Source organism: Myotis brandtii, unplaced genomic scaffold (assembly GCF_000412655.1).
Source record: "Myotis brandtii unplaced genomic scaffold, ASM41265v1 scaffold94, whole genome shotgun sequence".
Lineage (NCBI taxonomy): Eukaryota > Metazoa > Chordata > Mammalia > Chiroptera > Vespertilionidae > Myotis > Myotis brandtii.
Window position 1 is genome coordinate 27041 of NW_005371876.1, and position 18192 is coordinate 45232.

Here is an 18192-nt window from a genome sequence, read left to right on the forward strand (position 1 = left end):
TTGGTGAAAGAAAAGGGGTTGGGCAGAAGAATATTCTGAATGATAAGTGTGAAGATAACATATGAAGGTAATGAGGCAGAAATAGTCATGGTGTCTTTGTGGGAAAAATGAGAAGTTAACATTAACAGAATCAACAGTGCATGCTGGAGAGATGGGCCCAGCTTTTCAGGGGCTTACATTTGAAGTCGGGATGTTTGATATTTTCTTCTAGGCCAGTGGTTCTTAACCTTCCTAATGCCGCAGCCCTTTAATACAGTTCCTCATGTTGTGGTGACCCCCAACCATAAAATTATTTTCGTTGCTACTTCATAACTGTAATTTTGCTACTGTAAACAATATGTAATTATATATGTGTTTTCCAATGGTCTTAGGCGACCCCTGTGAAAGGATCATTCGGCCCCCAAAGGGGTCGTGACCCACAGGTTCTGCCTAGAATCTAGGCAGTGGGGAGCTACAAGAGCAAGGAAGCGAAATGATCCTGGTTGCACTTTAGCAACGCTCTTGTAGTGGCTGTGTGAAGGTCTCTAGGATTGAGAAACTGGTCCAGTCATGTTGAAACAGCTGGAACCTTGCTACCCAAAGCATCCTTCATCAGCATCAGCATCACCTGGGAGCTTGCTAGAAGTGCAGGCTCTTGGGTGTCGACCAGAGGTACTGAATCATTTCATTGAGATTCCCAGGTGATTTGTATGCTGGGTAAATCTGAGCAGCACTGATTCAGGAGCTATGCTGAAAGCTCTTATCGCATTTTTGTGGGCTCCAAGGGAAGGGTGACCAATCTTTCTTTATTCTCTTATATCACAGATTCACAGACCATTCTGTTTCTTTGTTATGGGGTGGGGCCACAACATTAGTAACAAAAAAACAATTTCCGGAGGATGGGGCCCAGAAATCAGGATTTTAAAAAGATTCCCAGGTGATTCTAATGTGCAGCCATGGTTGAGAACCACTGGTTTTGACTGTTAATGTGTGAATGGGTTCCGGGAGGTGCACACAGAGACTCTATCTGTGCTATTTTTATTTCTTAAGCTTGGTGATGGGATGCAGGTGTTCATATATTATAATTTTTCATTTTTGGTAAATTGCAATATTTTATCATTCCAATTCATAAAATCTTGATTAAGAAGTAATGTTTAGTGATTTACAAAAGGAAAAAGAGCCAAAACCTTCATCCAAAATGGTACTTCAAGACCCATGTCAGGGATGGGAGTAGAATCTAAACGATGCTGATAGTATTTATGTAAATGGGAATAGTTACATTCGTTGAGTGCTCAATAAGTACTAAGTGGGGGCACTTGCTATGTGCTAGAAACTGTTTTACATGCTTTATATAGAACTCAATGCTCACACCCATCTAGTAGGTAGGACCTATTACTTATCTCTTATCTTTCATGGAGATATTTGCATAGGTAAAATAAAACACTAATGTATGAAGATATCAGACACTTGGCCCAAGGCCACAGAGATAGTTAAGGAATGAGAATTTGAATTCAGTTCATGGACATCCCAGGTCTACATTCTTAAACACCACTCTATAGTGTAATATATAACCTCTCTGCATAAATAGATATTATTGCAGAATGTTGAGGATGAAGGGTCTTAATGAAATAAATGCACTCATTCCCTTGACCAGGTCAGAAAAAAGCAAGTGCAATACATTTTTAGCCTCTGAGTGATATCTCTTGTAGTATTTGCTAACTGTCCTGTGCATACCTGAACATGGGGCAATGCAATTTGGAGCGAGGAATGAATGATATTGAGAAAAATGTCCCCATTTGAATATAAAATATGGGGGAAATCCACCGAATTATGATCCACTAATTAATCCACTCATTAGAAAAACACACCCTGGTTGAAAAAACCTCACCAGAGAAGGCTCCCATTTTTTGTGTAACCATTTGTAACCATCCTTCAAGACCCAGCTGGCTGTCATTCTGTTGTGAACCCTTCCCCGTTCCTCTCCTTTTGCTCTCATCCCTCTACTTGTGATGATAAGAGCCAACTAACATGTATTGAGCATTATAGCTTATTGGACATGTTGTAAGCACTTCACTTATTTTATCTCCTTCTGATACCTTTTGAATGGTTATCACTATCCTCATTTTACAGAGGAAGAAACTGATGTATTTCAAGATTAAATAACTCATCTGACATCATGCAGTTCCTAAGCGGCAGAGCCAGAATTCAAATCCCAGAAGTCTGACCCTGGAGCTGGAAGCTTGTCATCACTGAGCTATCTGCCTCCCTGGTCACACTGGTTCAATGGTCCCCTCTTTCAACTCTTTCTGAATCATTCCTTTAAAGTATTGAGAGTATCCTGCAGTCTGGGTGCTGTTCCAGTGCTGGGAACACATTGGTGAGCAGGCAAAGGTGCTTCCAGTCTAGGTGAAGGGTGGAGGACAAGGCTCTCTAGAAAGCGAGGACAGCCTCAATAAAGGCCTGGAAGGAGAGGGAGTGAATCTTTTCTAGAACTGCACGCCTAGCGTATAGAATTCATTCAATGGGAGGAAAGGTGAGTCTTGAGGCTGGTGCACTGAGCAGTGTCCAGACCATAAGCTTCTTCTGAGCTTGTAAAGAATTTGGGTTGCAATTTTACTGTGAGGGTAATAGGAGCCACTAAATGATTTTAAGGAAATTTGGAAGATGTTGATTTTAAACTATGTTCATTTGCATATTGATATTTTAGTGTCAATTGGTGAATTTTAAGAAACCAATCAGCCATTAACTTTGTGTTCAGAAAGTCTCATTCAAGAAGTTTTTAAAGAATAACAATGAAAGACATTGGGGGAAAAAAAACAATGAAACGTAACACTTTATTATTATTTTTATCTTTGAAGGAATTCACCAAAGGTTTCATATTATGCTATGGCATCTTTAATTATAAAAATAAGCAAATAAAATAACTTGCATCTGTCATTACCATGATATGTTTCATAACCTTTATATGCACATGGAGCTTAAAAATGTAATTTAACAATAAATAATGACATATACCAGATATGCTCACTGTTTATTCCAGTACTCAGCTGAAAACCTAAATATCATTTAAATTATAAATACATAATGCAAATATAATGGCACAAAAATGTCTAAAGTGCAACCAAATCACAATAGAAGAATCATGCAAACTGGTCTAGGTCAGCCCGAATCACTCTGCAGGAAACACAGGATGAAGCTTGGGAGGTTTCAGGGAAAGTTAGGGCGACTGGGATGGGGAAAGAGAAGCAAAAAACTAGCAACATTGTGAGAACTGCTTCTTTCTGGATGTGTAGCTATATGTATCATAAATACATACATAAATATCACTGTGGGGAGAAAAGGGGGTGGGTACCACGGTGTGAAGAGGTCACAGCAAAAAAAGAGAATGTACTGGACTGAAGAGAGAATTTTGCTAGGAATACTCATATACTACTTGTCGCATTGGGGTCCTGGTTTTGTGGGTTTGCGAAATGGACACAACACACACACTTTAATAGCTTTTCTGTTTTGGAGAAGTCAGTGTTGCCTGGGGTTAGGGGGCACGGGAGGGTGGGAGGGGGAGAGTCAACTTAGAGTATGGTCTACCTGATTTCCAAGAGGCTAAGGCAGTGTCCATATGTTTGGGGACCTGGGGATAGGGCAGTTCTGAGTATAAAAATGCTCTTAACAATCTGATGTCAGCACGCTTAGAGGCTGTGTGGGGACAAAGGCAGCAATGCTTGTGCTGCTGCTGCTGGGTCTGCTGCAATCGTTCTTGGTCCTTGAGCAGCACGTTACTGGTTTTAAAGGCTTTATGGTAAAGTTGTATTGCTTTTCATTTTTCTGGAGATGTTCCCTCCCTCCTCCCACCAGGATCCTTATCACTTGATTTGGTCAAATCTTGAGTTTAGCCTAGTGAGAGTCAAGCACCAATAGTTTCTACCTAAGCGAGTTTGGAGTGGCCCTTACAGTCCTACCCGTCCACCCTCCTCCTCTCTCAACATTGACCTTTGGTGGGCAGTGACGTTCATGAGGGACTGTTGGGTTCAAGGACAGTGACCCTGAGAAACTACTGTTGTTCATAGATAGGTTAATCATTTGGCTTTGGTGGCCGCCATCTTGTAAACATCACGGCAGAAACATCCAACCACCAGCTCTTTTTTTCCCTCTCTCTCTCTCTCTTTCGCTCTCTCTCTTTCTCTCTTTTATTTATTTATTTGTTTGTTTATTTATTGGCAATCCTACAGAGATGGCCCAGCTGCCAGGACTACTTTGGCAGGCAGCGTGCTACAGGACAAAAATGTAAGAGGAGTCTATTAAGGCTGGACAGGACAGCCCAGGGTTATTTATACCCCCTCAGCCCCAAGTCCCCCAAACTGAATACCCAAAGGCTTATTGACTCATTCCTGATCGATTTCATGGAAAGTCTCCCACCTCAGCAACAGTTTGCCTGAGTACTAGGCACTGATGAAAGGTGGTGAGGAAAGAACTGCCACATCCCAAGGTATAGTAGGCCTTCTCACACTCTCAGTGGTCCAAGCCAAAGGGATGCTCTTTTTGGTTCCTGTCATTCCCAGTTGGATGTGACAGAGCTGTTTCAGGATAGGTCTAAGTCAAGAGTAGCCTCTGGGTTGAGGTGGGCTGGGAGATTAACATCTTACCTGGGGTCCTTCAGATAAACCTGTTGGTTTTTCCTATCTCATACAGGCCCATCTTAAGTTTTGATGTTGACAAAAACTACTTCTACCCCCTTAGTTATAAAAAAGGCCACAAGGAGCATTTATGTGGATATCTGGAAGTGAGATAGTTATTCCATTCCCAGGAAAAGAAAAATAAAGCTAAGTTACAAAACTAAATCTATATGCAATAAAGTTATTATATACTGCTTTGTTTAAGCAGAGTCCTCTGGAAATTTATGTACAGTACATTAGTTTTCAGCTATTTATATTCCACAGTTAGACCTTAAGATTCTCTGGTTTTAAGACAATTGTTAAAGATACTTTAAAGCTCTGAGCAGTTACAGTACATAAAGATGTTAGCTTTTTGTTTTTCATTAGATGCAAGAAGAGGCAGGCTCAAAGCCTGGTTGGAGAGCCAGGCTTGAGCAATTTGGTAAATGTATTGGAGAGGAACTTAGACATTGGAGGATCAAGACCATAAGACACTAGCTCATGAGAGATCAAGAATTCAAACATGACATTCATATTCGTCCATGGCCAGCACAGATTCATAACACGAATTCCATTTAACATCTTTATGAGCATTTAAGACATGCATTTAAATTAAGTTGCTTCTTATCAGCTAACTCTACTGGGGCAACCATTCTAAAGGGCTCCACATCTTCAAATTACAAGGACAGGGGAATTACATGAACGTTTTGTGTTTGAGAGTAGTTTTGAGGGGAGCTGGGAAAAGACATGGTAGAGGAAAGTGATAAAAGAGGGTTTCTTTCTCCTGAGGAGAGGCAGAAAGATCACACATATTCTGCTGGTGGGAATGCTGCCATCGAGGAATGTTGGGATATTGGTTACAGAAGCCTAGTTTCATGCAATTTTTCTTGAAGGGGGCTAGAAAATAGGAACTACTTAAAAAAATCAAACCAGGCACAGTACACTCAAAGTTGGTGTGTGAACACCCTTAAATGACACTAGTTTGGTGAGGTTGTGAACACCACTCCCTGGTCATGCACTCTCTGGCGAGGTGCGTTTGATGTGGGAGGGAGAGGTCACCTCACCTCGGAGGTTCCTGAGGAGGACTTTCAGCTTCTGTGGCTCATTGGTGCGCCTCCTGTTGAAGTCAGCTCGTGGGTGTGTTTGGGCACAGTGATCCGTCTGCAGGATGTGAAAGAGGCTGGCCATGTTGGGCCCAATTTTCTCCATCAGGCTGTCTCTGATTGTGCTAACAGTGTCTCCATCACATTCCAGTAGGCTTCGGACAAGTCTGTTATAGTATCTGCATTGGGAAAGAGAATGCAGGAAATGGCCATTCAGTGAGAACAAGGCAAACGGGCTTTCATCGGGGCTCCAGCCAACACCCATCCCAAATGGCCAGGCCATGTGAACCCAAATAGTTTACCAGCTGATAGTCACCTTGGCCTCTAATCTTTGTGCAGTGTCTTATTAGTTTGAGTGCTTCCTGGATTTACAACACAATGCAAGACAGGTCTATCTTCAAGTGTAGAGCTCAGGGAATTTACTTTGGATAGTAGGCTAACGACAATGTGTAAAAGTTTTAGAAATAATTATAGAGCTAGATGGGGTTGTCAAGATCATTTAGTGACTATTTAATCATCTCATTTTACAGAGAAGAAACTAAGGTGGGACAGCTGAAGTGACTTGTCTAAGGTCACACACTGGGTTTATGGTAGAAGCAGGACTTCAACAAATATCATGAGGTAAGCCAACACTCGACACAAATTAATAGTCATTGCACATCCCTTCACCTTTTTCACCAGCCCCACAACACCCCTCCACTCTGACAGCTGTCAGTCTGTTCTCTATCTATGAGTCTGTTTCTATTTTGCTTGTTAGTTTATTTTGTTCTTTAGATTCCACACATGAGTGAAATCATATGATACTTGTCTTTCTCTGACTGGCTTATTTCGCTTAGCATAATACTCTTCAGGTCCATCAAAGCTGTCATGAAGGTGAAGGGATTAAGGAGAAAACCAAAAAAACTCATATACACAGACAGCAGCATGGTAATTACCACAGGGCATGGGGTGTGTGGGAAGGTAGAAGAGTATGGGAGGGGAAAAAGGTGATGGAAGGAGACTTGACCTGGGGTGGTAAACACACAATACAAGGTACAGATGAATTGTTATAGAATTGTACACCCGAAAACTCTATAATTTTATCATCCAATGTCACCCCAATAAATTCAATAAAAATAAAACTAAAAAAGAAATAAAAAATAGACTGCACATAAGTTTGCAGTTATTTTGATGCCTCTGTGCTATTTTCCTTTTTCTTGGTGGTGTATGCTCAGGTGTATGGGCATATGAATACATATTCAGACTAAACTTCTATCTTTAAAGGAACCTCCTGTCTTCAGTGTCCTTGTTCTCCAAAGGTATACTGTAGTGAGAGGGCCAAATTCCAGGCAATGAGACTATTTACATGGAAAGATTAGTGGTCTTTAATGGTTCATGCTTTACTAATCCCAGGAAACCTTCTCTCACTGGTATAGCCTTAGCTGGCCTCTTCCTTTTTTGGACATTTTATAGATATTTGGTTAGCATGACACAGGTCAGCATTTGATAGTTTTGTTTTCCTGGGTAGACTCTAACCTTATTGAAGGCAGGGGTTTTGTTCTTTTCTTTATACCCCTCATGTGCCAGTATCATAAGGCAATATTGCCCATTGACTGTTGATTTGTTGGTTTAATTTTGTGGCCACAGAGGAAACAGGTTTAAAAATATAATTCTCTCCCATAAGTCATGATTCCCACAAGAAAAATTATCTGTAGGTCTGGAAAGTTTTACCCAGACTTGTGCTTGGTATAGATTAACTTCATCTTTGGTGCAAGTCCTTTAAGCATCCCAAACACTGCAGCTAAATATTATGGCTCAGAAAGGATTAAACTCTCTGATATTTACAACATATAAATTATTTACCCTGTTCTTTGGGAAGACAGTTCAGTTATTTTCAAATTTGAGTTGGGATGCGTTTGCTCCATGTTGAGGTGGTGACAGCTGTCAAAACCCATTAGCTCTGTGTTCACTAATAAGAGACTGTCCCGATGACAGCGATCTGAAGTGTTTATGTGGGGAGACCCTTTCCTCAGACGAACCTTAGCATCACTGGGGCCACAAGATCTTCCGTGAAAAGAAACCTGTTTATTTTTAACTCACCTCACAGAGCACAGGATCAAACATCTTTCCAGAATAACTTAACCCCCAGAGAGGTCCTTTCAAGGATGTACAGTAAATAGGGTGGAACGTGGGTAATGAAGCAAAGCGGTCACCCTTCTGTGAGTGAGCAGAATGAATTTGGGGACCAAAAGAGAAGTGTCCTGTCTGGGTTTCAGACATAGTCCTGGCCCCACCCCACACAGGAGGCTGGATTCTATCCAGCTGTTGTTGAAACTGGGATTCCCTGGCACAGAAACACATTTTCTACCCTTTGGAATGATAAAGCCCATGAGTCAAAGCAGAGCTCACTTGGATGGGGAAGTGGGGAGAAAAATGGTTTTGGAAAAACTGAGAATAAGATACTTTGTAGCAACAGCTTCAGAAGTCCACATAGCCACACAGGTCCCCAGCCATCTCTTTACTTGTGGGTTCTGCTAGCTCATGGGTCCCCTGGATCTCTGTGTCCAGTTCACAGGGTGATTGGATTATAGAGAATGAGGTTTCTGATTCTTACTCCCCTGTCCCCCAAATAAGGACTTGATAACTTAGAAGTTACCCTTTCACTTCTAGAAAGAACGATTCATACCAAATGACCTCCCAAATGAGCTGTAGAAGATGGTCTTTGCTTAGATCAACATTGAAAGTCTTGTTTGGCTGAAAAATTCTAACACCAGTTAGGAAACACAGCTTCTGTAGCTGGCCTTGCCTATTTGAGGCCCTGGCCCCACTTTGTCAAACCCACTCTCCTGCTCCTGCTCTTGCCTTTACTGTTGCTTCCTCTGCTAGCACAGATGTCCCATCTGTGCTTGGTGTTTCCTGATGATGGCCCTTGCCAGCCTGGTTGCTTTTAGTGACTCCCTCCAAATCTACCCTTAGCTTCTCTCTTGGACCTTTTTAGCTCAACAAGGGCAGGCTAAGAGGGCTCCTTGGAACAGAAGATGCTCATGGCTCCATTAGCAGCTCCTCCAAGTGTGGAAAATCTGTCAGGCTCTCCATTTGCCAGAGCAAGCAGCAGGTGAATCCTGGCCATCTCCATTTAGGGCTGGAATATAGCATTGAACTCTGGGACTATGTGAGTTAATGAGATAGAACTTTCCTATCTATAGCCATTAAGTGAGATTATTGAAGAGATTGTGTCTCCAGGAAAAGTTGACTTAGTAACTGTCACATATTTACTGAGCACCACCTTGTATCAAGTAAGATGTGTCTTCTCTTTGAGGAGAGAATGCACACAAATCTAATTGTTGATCACCCTGAGGCATATTTATTCAATTCTGCTTGGTAGTCTATTTCTGGATGGTGGATGTACCCTGCGGGCCTTACTGGCTGCCATTTTTGAAGCAGAAATCAAATAGCTTAGCGCAAGGCCATGTGAGTTCTAGGCCCAACTTTGTCATTTACCAGCTGTGTGACCTTCAGCAGGTCACTCCCCTCTCTGGGCCTCTGTGCTTTAATCAGTAAAATGAGGCAGTAAGTCTAGATAATTTCTATGGTCATTGTCAGCTGTGACATGCAATGTTTCTAGTGATTTGATATGTATGTTCCTTCTCAATTTAATAGAAACAGTACAGCTCTGTCTAAGGCCCATCCTTTGCAGGAAGAGTTAGAATGAATCAAGATTTTTTTCTTCACCTTTATGGGGTGGCGGGGATCTACAACAAAGATTGCTGGGCTAAATGTTTGGATCACCCAGCCTAGAATGACTTTTTAAAGCAAGTTTCTTCCTTCCTACTTTAAAAATTCCATCACTAACTTTTTTTTTCCTTCGTAAAGAATAAGATCAGATATTCTCCATAGCTACTGTTTCAGCCACGCTTACCCAAATACACACATACTGCCTAGGAACGCTCTGTGTGAGGGTTTATAAATAGTCCTTTGTTTCCCTTGATCAATATTATTCTTCTGTTTCCTGTTCCCTATGCATGCCCTAGAGAGCTGGAAGTGTCGTCCGTTTTCCCACTCTGGATGTGGACTGGTCTAGTTCCTTCCCCAGCCTCACACCGCCCAACCTGCCAATCAATTTTGCTTGCTTCTCTCATGATTGAAAGTCGAGTTTGCAAATTCAGCCAGGGGGGCACTCCAGCTATCCTTTCTCTTCGAGTGCATTTCGCTCATGGCTCATGGAAAACTTCCTTGTTCTGGCTCCTGGTCTGGTCACAGGCTTTTGGATTCTCCCAGGCCCAAATCTCAGGCTAGATAAGTCACAGGAAGGTGGAATGAACCTGTAACTACTTCCTTTCACAATTCTGTGCCAGTTGGCATAAGTTAGCGTGTAGCTATGGTGGGACAGAGGCTGGGAAAGCAGGATGTTTCAGGAGAGTGAGGAGCTTAAATAGAGCAAATCAAGCCCAGAATGGAACCGGAAATCTCTACAGTTCTCAGCAGGAATAATATTAGCCAGTTGAAGTGAAATAATTGGAGAAAGGTAAGAGTTGCATGGAAGGTTCTGATCTTTCAGAAGTGGCCATCCCTCACCCCCACTTTCCTAATACCTGTGATTCCCCTAAGATTAAAGAAAGAGATGTGACCATTTTCTGAGGGTGGTGAGATGAGGCACTAAATGAAGCTAATAATGGCCAGATTAAAACGATTACTGGTCTCTTCTGAGATAGTCAGGATCACCAGTCTAGAATCTGTGCCTCCTTTCCATAGACCTCTACCTTCATCATGGAGGGCGATGCTCACTTAAAATAGATTAGCATTGCCTCAAATTGGTTACATGCCACACTATAGATCATGAATTGTCACCAGGTCCTTAAAGATCAACATATATAATAATGACTTTGCTAACATATTCCTACCCCCCAGCTACTACACAAACAGCATCCTTTATCCCAAGCCCCAGGTCAGACTGAGCACTCTTTATTTCTCTTCCTTCTGGTGAAGGGTGTCTCCAGCAATTAGCCAGGTTCTTTTTCCCCCCCAGATGTAATAAGAATCTTCCTACGAGAATTTTAAGACCGAAGTCAATATAAAGAGACAGGCCATTTGAGATCAATGCTGGATATGCTTTTCCTGTCTTGAGGAAATCAGTGAGGACCATGGCACAGTGGCTTTCAAGGACCAAACAAAGGATGTTTATAAATCGACACCAGGTTCTGAAGACCACTGACCTGTAGTTAAGAGTGAATCGGAAATTTTACAAAGTTTTAATGTCAGGGGGCTTAACCTTTCCTGATGAAGGAGCTCCTTTCCTCATCTCCCAGTTGCCTTTATGAGTGTGCCTGAATCTCTGGGAAACCCCAGAGGAGTAGGCTGTTGCCACTGTCTGAGGAAGGGTGGCAGCCCCTGGCTGGGAAACTAATCAGGTTAAGTCCGCATTAGCTCCCAGGTAGTCGGAGTAACATGAATAGGACTGATCTTTGTGAATATGTGAGGATTTGTTTGGAGAGACAAAGAATCATAGCACTTCAGGATTGGGAGTCAAGTTTTAGTCCAACGGGGCATCGCCGTAGACTGAACTTGACCATACCTCCATGCCAGCCCCACCAGTATCTCTCTTAACTTGATCATGCTTGAGGAAGCCCAGGTCTTGCTGGGAACATTCTAGGCCATGAAGTGAGGATGTCCTCCCTCTCATGTGTTAGGTGCTCGCTACTGGCTGGTGAAGACTGAGCCAGGGGCACAGGAAAGCACGCTGCTTAGGCATTACCAGCTCAGTGGCTTTGGGCCACATAAGGTGAGAATGTAATCTGGGGAGTCACCGGGACATCATTCCAGGAAATCTAGGACTAGAGGAATGGGATAACATTGACCTGGAAGGGAACATGGGAATCATCTAGATTAGCCACTTCACTTTTCACAAAGGAAATGTCAGTCCCAGTGAAGTGAGATGGCTTGCTCTCGGCTACCTAGTGAAATATCTGATTGGGCTTGGGGCTCACTCAAAATGTATGCGGGCTTAAAGGACTGCATTATGACATTTGACCAGAGTTTTTATAATGGATAATTGTACTATGCATAGTCATTCAGCCAAATTTGATGTCTCAAAAGCTTGTTTTCATAACTTCATCATTCCCTTCAGGCTTATGGCAAGAAACTGACCATGAAAATATACCTAGGGTTGCTGAAAATGAAGCTTTCTATTAGCTACATGGGAAGACTTTTCCTATAACAGTAAAAAAAAAATCCAGCCTCCTTAAGCTGTCACAACCAATCGCAAACACATTTTTCCTGCAAAAGCTGGGAAGACTGCAAGCTAAAATAAGAGCATGACTGTGGCAATTTAAACCCCCTTCTGCGTCTGGCTCTGCCAGCCAACCACTCCCTCTTCCACCCTAATTGCAAAAAAAGTAGACTCGTTTTGTACCTGTTGGAGAAGTGGTTGGGGAGCTGCACGACTTCTGTGATGGCTTCGGGGTTCCGCTTGGCGATGCTGCACACGTTCAGCTTGCTGTAGCACTCCTCCTGCACCTCAGCAATCATCCTCTGGAAAGTGGAGCACCTCCGAATGGCGAGGAAGACCTTGGCGGTGACCCCGTTGGCGATGCACTTCAAGCTCTCCTTGACAAATGCTTTTCCCTGCCAAGGAAAGGGGTCGGAGGAAAACCTTTAGCTCGAGCTGACAAGAGAGGACAGGGCCTACAATGTGTGGAACTTAGGGGGCTCCTGGCACTGTCCTGTGCCACCTGCATGTCCTTGCAGTGAGAAAACTGTGTGCGTGGCCAGGATGAAAAAATGTCCCTACTCTCTGAGACTACCTTGAGAACTGAGCTCCATAGAAATAAAATGAGACAAGAGGGGAAAAAAGAGAGGAACTATAAACTACCACCCTGCAGCTTAAAAATAGCCATAACATGGCTTTGTATACTTGGGATTGACACTTTGATAACTCAAACTACAAACTAGTAGTTAGTATGCTAGGCCATACAGTGAGAAGAACTTATTTGTTAGAAGAATATTTTTATTTCCTCTTGATAAAGCACCCCTGCCTTATAAGACAGCCTCTGTCAGCATGTTACAATCGTGCCTTAAGAGTGGGTGGGGAATGTCTTCTATAGAACCTATATCCAGGCCAAAAATGTGTGTGTGTGCGTGTGTGTGTGTGTGTGTGTGTGTGTGTGTGTGTGTACTACACACATCGGAGATGAGAATTTAGAGTGGGGAGTCTAGGAAGGAGAGCTGGTTCCTTACAAGACTGGTTCCTAAGCACAATAGTCTAACACACTGTTAAAGACAAGCAGCCAGTGGGAGTAAGGGGTCAAGGTCTTATTACCTGAGTGTCAAATTTAGCAGCGCTGTACAAGAAGGATTTACAGATGTCATACATCCCATCTGTGTCACAGGTGGAGTTTTCCAGGCATGCAAAAGCCCCACAGCCAACCTGCAGAGCACTGTTGAGGCAGCGAACCACTTCAGCTGAAAAAGACAAGCCCGTCCAATCTGAGTCAGATGAGAGGGTGGTTCCAATGGGTCAAGTTGGTGTGGTGGAAACATTCAAGGACATGGGGTCAGAAGAACTTACAGTAGGTGTCTGTGATGGGCCAGTAGATAGACTCATTGAGAGGGATGGGTGGTGAGAAAGGGAAGGGCCAGGTGGATCCCTTTGGCTTATAAGAGCCAGGGCACTTGAAGGAGAGGGAATGTGTTTTCCCTCTGGGCTACATGCTCCGGCCTCACCATTGCCACACAGTTTGGGGGGCTGGAGAGGAAGGTTGGAGTCCGTGGGATGCACAATGCTTGAAACAGCTCTGCAGAGCCAACGGACATCACTTAGAGCCTGCAAGCAGGAGAGGCAAAGCCGTGGCTGGTGGTCAGGGCTAGGAGGTGCAAGGGCCAGGGAGTCCATTTGGCTCCCGAAGATGCACTCCTGAGTAATAAGGATGGAATTTTAGTCTAAATGGCTGAGAAGAATTTGCCAGGAGTCCCTTCCGAATTAGGGCTTTTAACTCACCTTCATACTGGCAGATGGGAATTTGAGCCGTCCATGTTTCACCCCCACCCCCACCACAGGACAGTGCTTAGAGGTATGCACAATGTCTCTCATATTAAAAGCCATTTTTTTTTTGAGAGAGAGAGAGAGAGAGAGAGAGAGAGAGAGAGAGATGTATGGAATAAAAAGGCCGAGGCACCCCTTGTGCAAGACTGGAAGAAAACCGCAAAGAACTTGCATGAGGCTTTCTACATTCTGGATAAGATCTCCCATAAAAGTAATTTCTCTCCTCCAGAAGGGGGTGTTCTGGCAGGCAGCTCTGCAAGAAATGATCTGCAGCCTTCATGCCATAGGATTCTCCTCCGAGATCAAAAGCAGGGTTCGGTTAGGCGTCCCCTCCCCCTCCCACCACCCGCAGCCTCTGGGATGTTACAAGTCATTTCCCTAATTATATATTTTCACGGGTTCAAATTATAACTTTGCTTTGAGCAGTTTTAATATGCATTAGGGTTGCTATTGTTTTAGGCAAGCTCGAATTGTGAATCACTGCATCTCTATAGCAACTAAGTACAAAAGGAAGTGAAGCAAAGCCTGCTCGCGGCAGGGACCTGCTCTTGCGAGGGGAGCGTCGTCTGCAGCATTTGGACACCTGCGATCCCAGCTCTGCTGACAGTTGGGGGAGCGAGGCAGCGATGAATGGGGAGCCAGGGAGAGGAGCAAAGTCAAAAGGCAGAGGTGCCGGTGCCGGCTTCCTAAGGACTCTCTTCCCTTGGAGGCCAAGCTAGTACAGGATGAACTGCTCCAGGAGTCAGGACTAGAGTGAGACCTTCCCTAGGAGATACAGCCGCTATGTTTCCCAAATACTCTTTTCCCAGGGGCTCGCTGGCCAAGGGCGGCATGGGCGCCTGAATGGAGCCCGAGAGCGAGCGAGCCGGGAGGAAGAGGAGGAGCAGTGTGGGGGGTGGGATGTGTAGGGTTGTCTCTGAATCTGCTCGGGATTTGTCAGACTTGAGGGCTATGGCTCCGTAAATCAATCTGCAGAGGGAGATTTCGGCGTGCTCTCCGAAGGGGTGGGGAAGTCAAGTTACAGGGTCTTAAGGGTGAAGAAAGAGGGGCATCAGCCCAATCATGTCTCACCTTAAGATCAGCGCCGGCTTCTGGAAGTATAGAGAGCGCTTTGAAGCATGCCAACATTCAAGCCTCTCCCCGCCCCCTCCCCCCCGAAGAGGGTACGTGCCAGATTTCAGGCAATCAGGCTCGGCTTATGCAATGAAATACCCTCAGCAGAGCGCCCAGCTTCTTCGTTAGTTGCGTGCAATTTATTAAACAAAGGAGCTCCACTTCCTAAGGCTATTGGATTACCCTGGCCGTTTATGGCCATCAGGCATGAAGCACATTTATTATCAAGATCAGCCGGCACAGACACCGTTGCAAAAGCGAGAGGCAAATGAGGACAGCTCTTTGGGGGAGAAACCGGTCCTGGGTTTGCCGCTTACCTGAGTTCTGAGCTGCCACCCGGGGTTTCCTGGGGCTCACAGAATCATTCTGCTCCGCCTCATGGGTTGCAGAAGCACTGATCACCAGCACCAGAAGCACTGCTGAGTTTTGGAGCATTCTCTGAGAAGTTTCCGCTAAGTTTTTGGTTTTTTTTTTCCTCCCCCCCTTTCCTCTTTCCCTCTCCCGGCTCGAGGGAAGATGTGGATCTGGATACACTGAAAGCCTAGGTGAGGATTCGATGAGGATTTTTTTTGTTGCTGCTGATGCTGCTCCTGCTGACGCTTCCTCTGCTGCTGCTGCTGCTGCTGCTGCTGCTGCTGCTGCTGTGGCTGCAGTCGCTGCTGCTTGCACCTCTGGCTTTTGCAAACTGGGGGCCCAAGAGCTGCACCCAGGGGTTTTATAGCCGTTCTTATCGGTCCTTAGGATCAGGGACCAATCAGGTCCCTCAACTAGTCTGGGTAGCCAATCGGAGGGCAAGCCCATTGGTCTGGAGCTGTTTGACTTCTTAGAAATATTTTCCAGCAAATTAAAAGTACCTGCTGCCAATGCTTCATATGTGTGTGTGACTGTATGTGCATAGACGTGTGAAAAAGCTATTTTCATGGAATTAAAGGGTAACTTTGTATTGCTGGACCCAAGGGAAAATCATGTGGCAATCTCAACTCCAAGGTGCTGAGGAAATCTATCCATCTTTTTTTAAAAAAAATGAGCTGGGGGTGGGGAGTGGGGAGTGAGAGCAGGATGGGGGAGTGTGCTCTCTTTGGATTTTCATTCAATCTCATTATAACAGTTTTACTCTAATTTTAATAGCACATTCTCTGTTTTGTAAGCTACACACACACACACACACTCCCTCCCCAGCTTCTCAGCATATGCATGTTCACAGGTCTGTGTGCATTTTGATTGTATGTGAGTATTCTGAGTTCTCACTCACATATAGGAGCCCCCAAGGAGGGACATGCATGAGTGGAAGGGCCCTGATGAACAGGGGCATGACAACTCTGAGCCGTGGCCCCCAATTCCCTACTGCTTAGCCTTATGACCCTGGCCGAGTCTTTCTACCTTGCTCCATCTTTGTTTCCAAGCTGTGAAATGTCCAGGCTGGAGTCGAGTATTCCTTAGACCTCTAACACTATGATTTTCTAGTCACACAAATGGACCTTGACCCCATCTTTTTAGTCACCAGCAGTGACTAAAAGTCCAGAGTGTTAGTTATCATGGGTACACATAGGCACCTCTACATGCATGACACTCAACTGGGAGACAGCGTGAATGCCTGGAAAATTAATAAACTGTGTGTCCAAGCCCAGCAACTTCATAATCACATTGAAATAATAAGCTGGCCAATGCAAGACTAAACCTGCTGGGGAAACCAGTTCATTTCTTGGGGTGGGGGAGCGAAGCGGGTGGGGTGGCAGGACTGGGAGGAAGGGGTAGTAAAAGCCCAGAATGTGTAGGAGAGAAGACTGATAAGCTTTAGACTTAATGGGAAAATTACAGTGGTATTACAGTGGATCATGCTGAGGTAGAAGCTCGTATTTTCTTATAAGTGGGCTGTAGGCAACACTGAAGCTTGTCCTTAACTTGTGAAGGTGGTTAATCATCCAGAAGAGGATTTATCAGGGTGGAGAGGGGGTCATTAGGGCTGGGTGAAGTGAAGGGATTAAGCAAAAAAAAATTTACTTAAAAGATTTCAGAAGGTAATTGAGAAAGGGCCATTGGAGATTCATACAGACACAGGCAGAATGATCTTGCAAAGAAGCAGAGCCAGCCATTGGTTTCAATTTAAATCCCCAAATCTTCAGGCAAATGTAGAAGAAAGAGTGCCAATTTTATTCACTACACATAAGAATCAGCTCTATGTGTGTGTGGGCAGTGGATTTGCTGAGTGATTATAGCCCCCCTTGCAAAAGAGAGGGTTGTTTGGAAAGTATGAGAGATAGAGGAAATAAAAGATAAGAGAAACATCTAAAAAAAAGAAAATTTCAAATTTCCATGAAATAAGTACATTTTAATGATATTAACTAATCTGATTGATATTTCTCAAGTAGGGTCTAGGCCAGGGGTGGGCAAACTTTTTGACTCGAGGGCCACAATGGGTTCTTAAACTGGACCGGAACAAAAGCATGGATGGAGTGTTTGTGTGAACTAACATAAATTCAAAGTAAACATCATTACATAAAAGGGTACGGTCTTTTTTTTTTTTTAGTTTTATTCATTTCAAACGGGCCGGATCCTGCCCGCGGACAGTAGTTTGCCCACGGCTGGTCTAGGCTGAATGCTAGGGTAAAAGAGAAGAGATATAGAGGAAGGAAAAGTAATGATTCTTGTCGGAAGCACTTGCAGTCAAGTTGAGAAGATGCTCAACCTCAGTCTTATCTCCTGAAGGCTCAGGATGTCAGAACCTGGCATGGTATGGTCAACACCGGCTAGAGCTGTGGGCAAGGCTCATGCAGGGACCTTCAAGGAAGGATCAGTGAGGGAAAGATGTGAACTACTGTTATTTATTGATTTCAAGAATTTAGGAAAAAGCTATGATATTTTCTTTTTAAAAAAGGTCATATTCTGGAAGTCTTAAAGGTTGATTTTATTGCTCTTAGTCAGGAGTGGTAGATGTATGGCAATGTACAGTTGAATGTTCTCTTCTAGAAGAAGAAGAGGATAGATGCATGGATTTGCCCTCAACCCCTCCAAGGATCTTGATTTCTGTTCCTCAGCATTCTCTACCTACTTAGCCTCTCTTCATTGTTAAATGCAGTGTTGTTGATTTCTCTTGTTGGACTTTCCCTCTGTTGATCTACTGGCTTAATATGACTTACTTCCCACCACCTACATTCTTTTTCTCTGGTGCTCACAGCAGAACACATTGTCCTACAAGTGTCAGGACATGGTTTGTGTTTCCTCTGATGTTGATTTATTGCTCCTGATTTCACTCCCTTGCTGTCATGTGCCTGGACGTTCATTGCTGGGTGTGCAGAGTGTCTCACAATGACAGACAAATAAGCTGTCATCT

At 44.0% G+C, this 18192-nt stretch overlaps 1 protein-coding gene across 1 annotated transcript; it reads right to left on the reverse strand.

The window, feature by feature from the left end:
- Positions 1-2792: 2792 nt before the first annotated feature.
- On the reverse strand, positions 2793-15542 carry STC1 (stanniocalcin 1). The gene is made up of 4 exons (XM_005885914.2): positions 15179-15542; positions 13026-13168; positions 12120-12331; positions 2793-5910 (listed from the first exon to the last, which is right to left on the reverse strand). Exons 1-4 carry the CDS (start codon positions 15294-15296, stop codon positions 5640-5642), a joined length of 744 nt encoding a protein of 247 aa, XP_005885976.1. The 5' UTR covers positions 15297-15542; the 3' UTR covers positions 2793-5639.
- Between the last annotated feature and the right edge of the window lie 2650 nt (positions 15543-18192).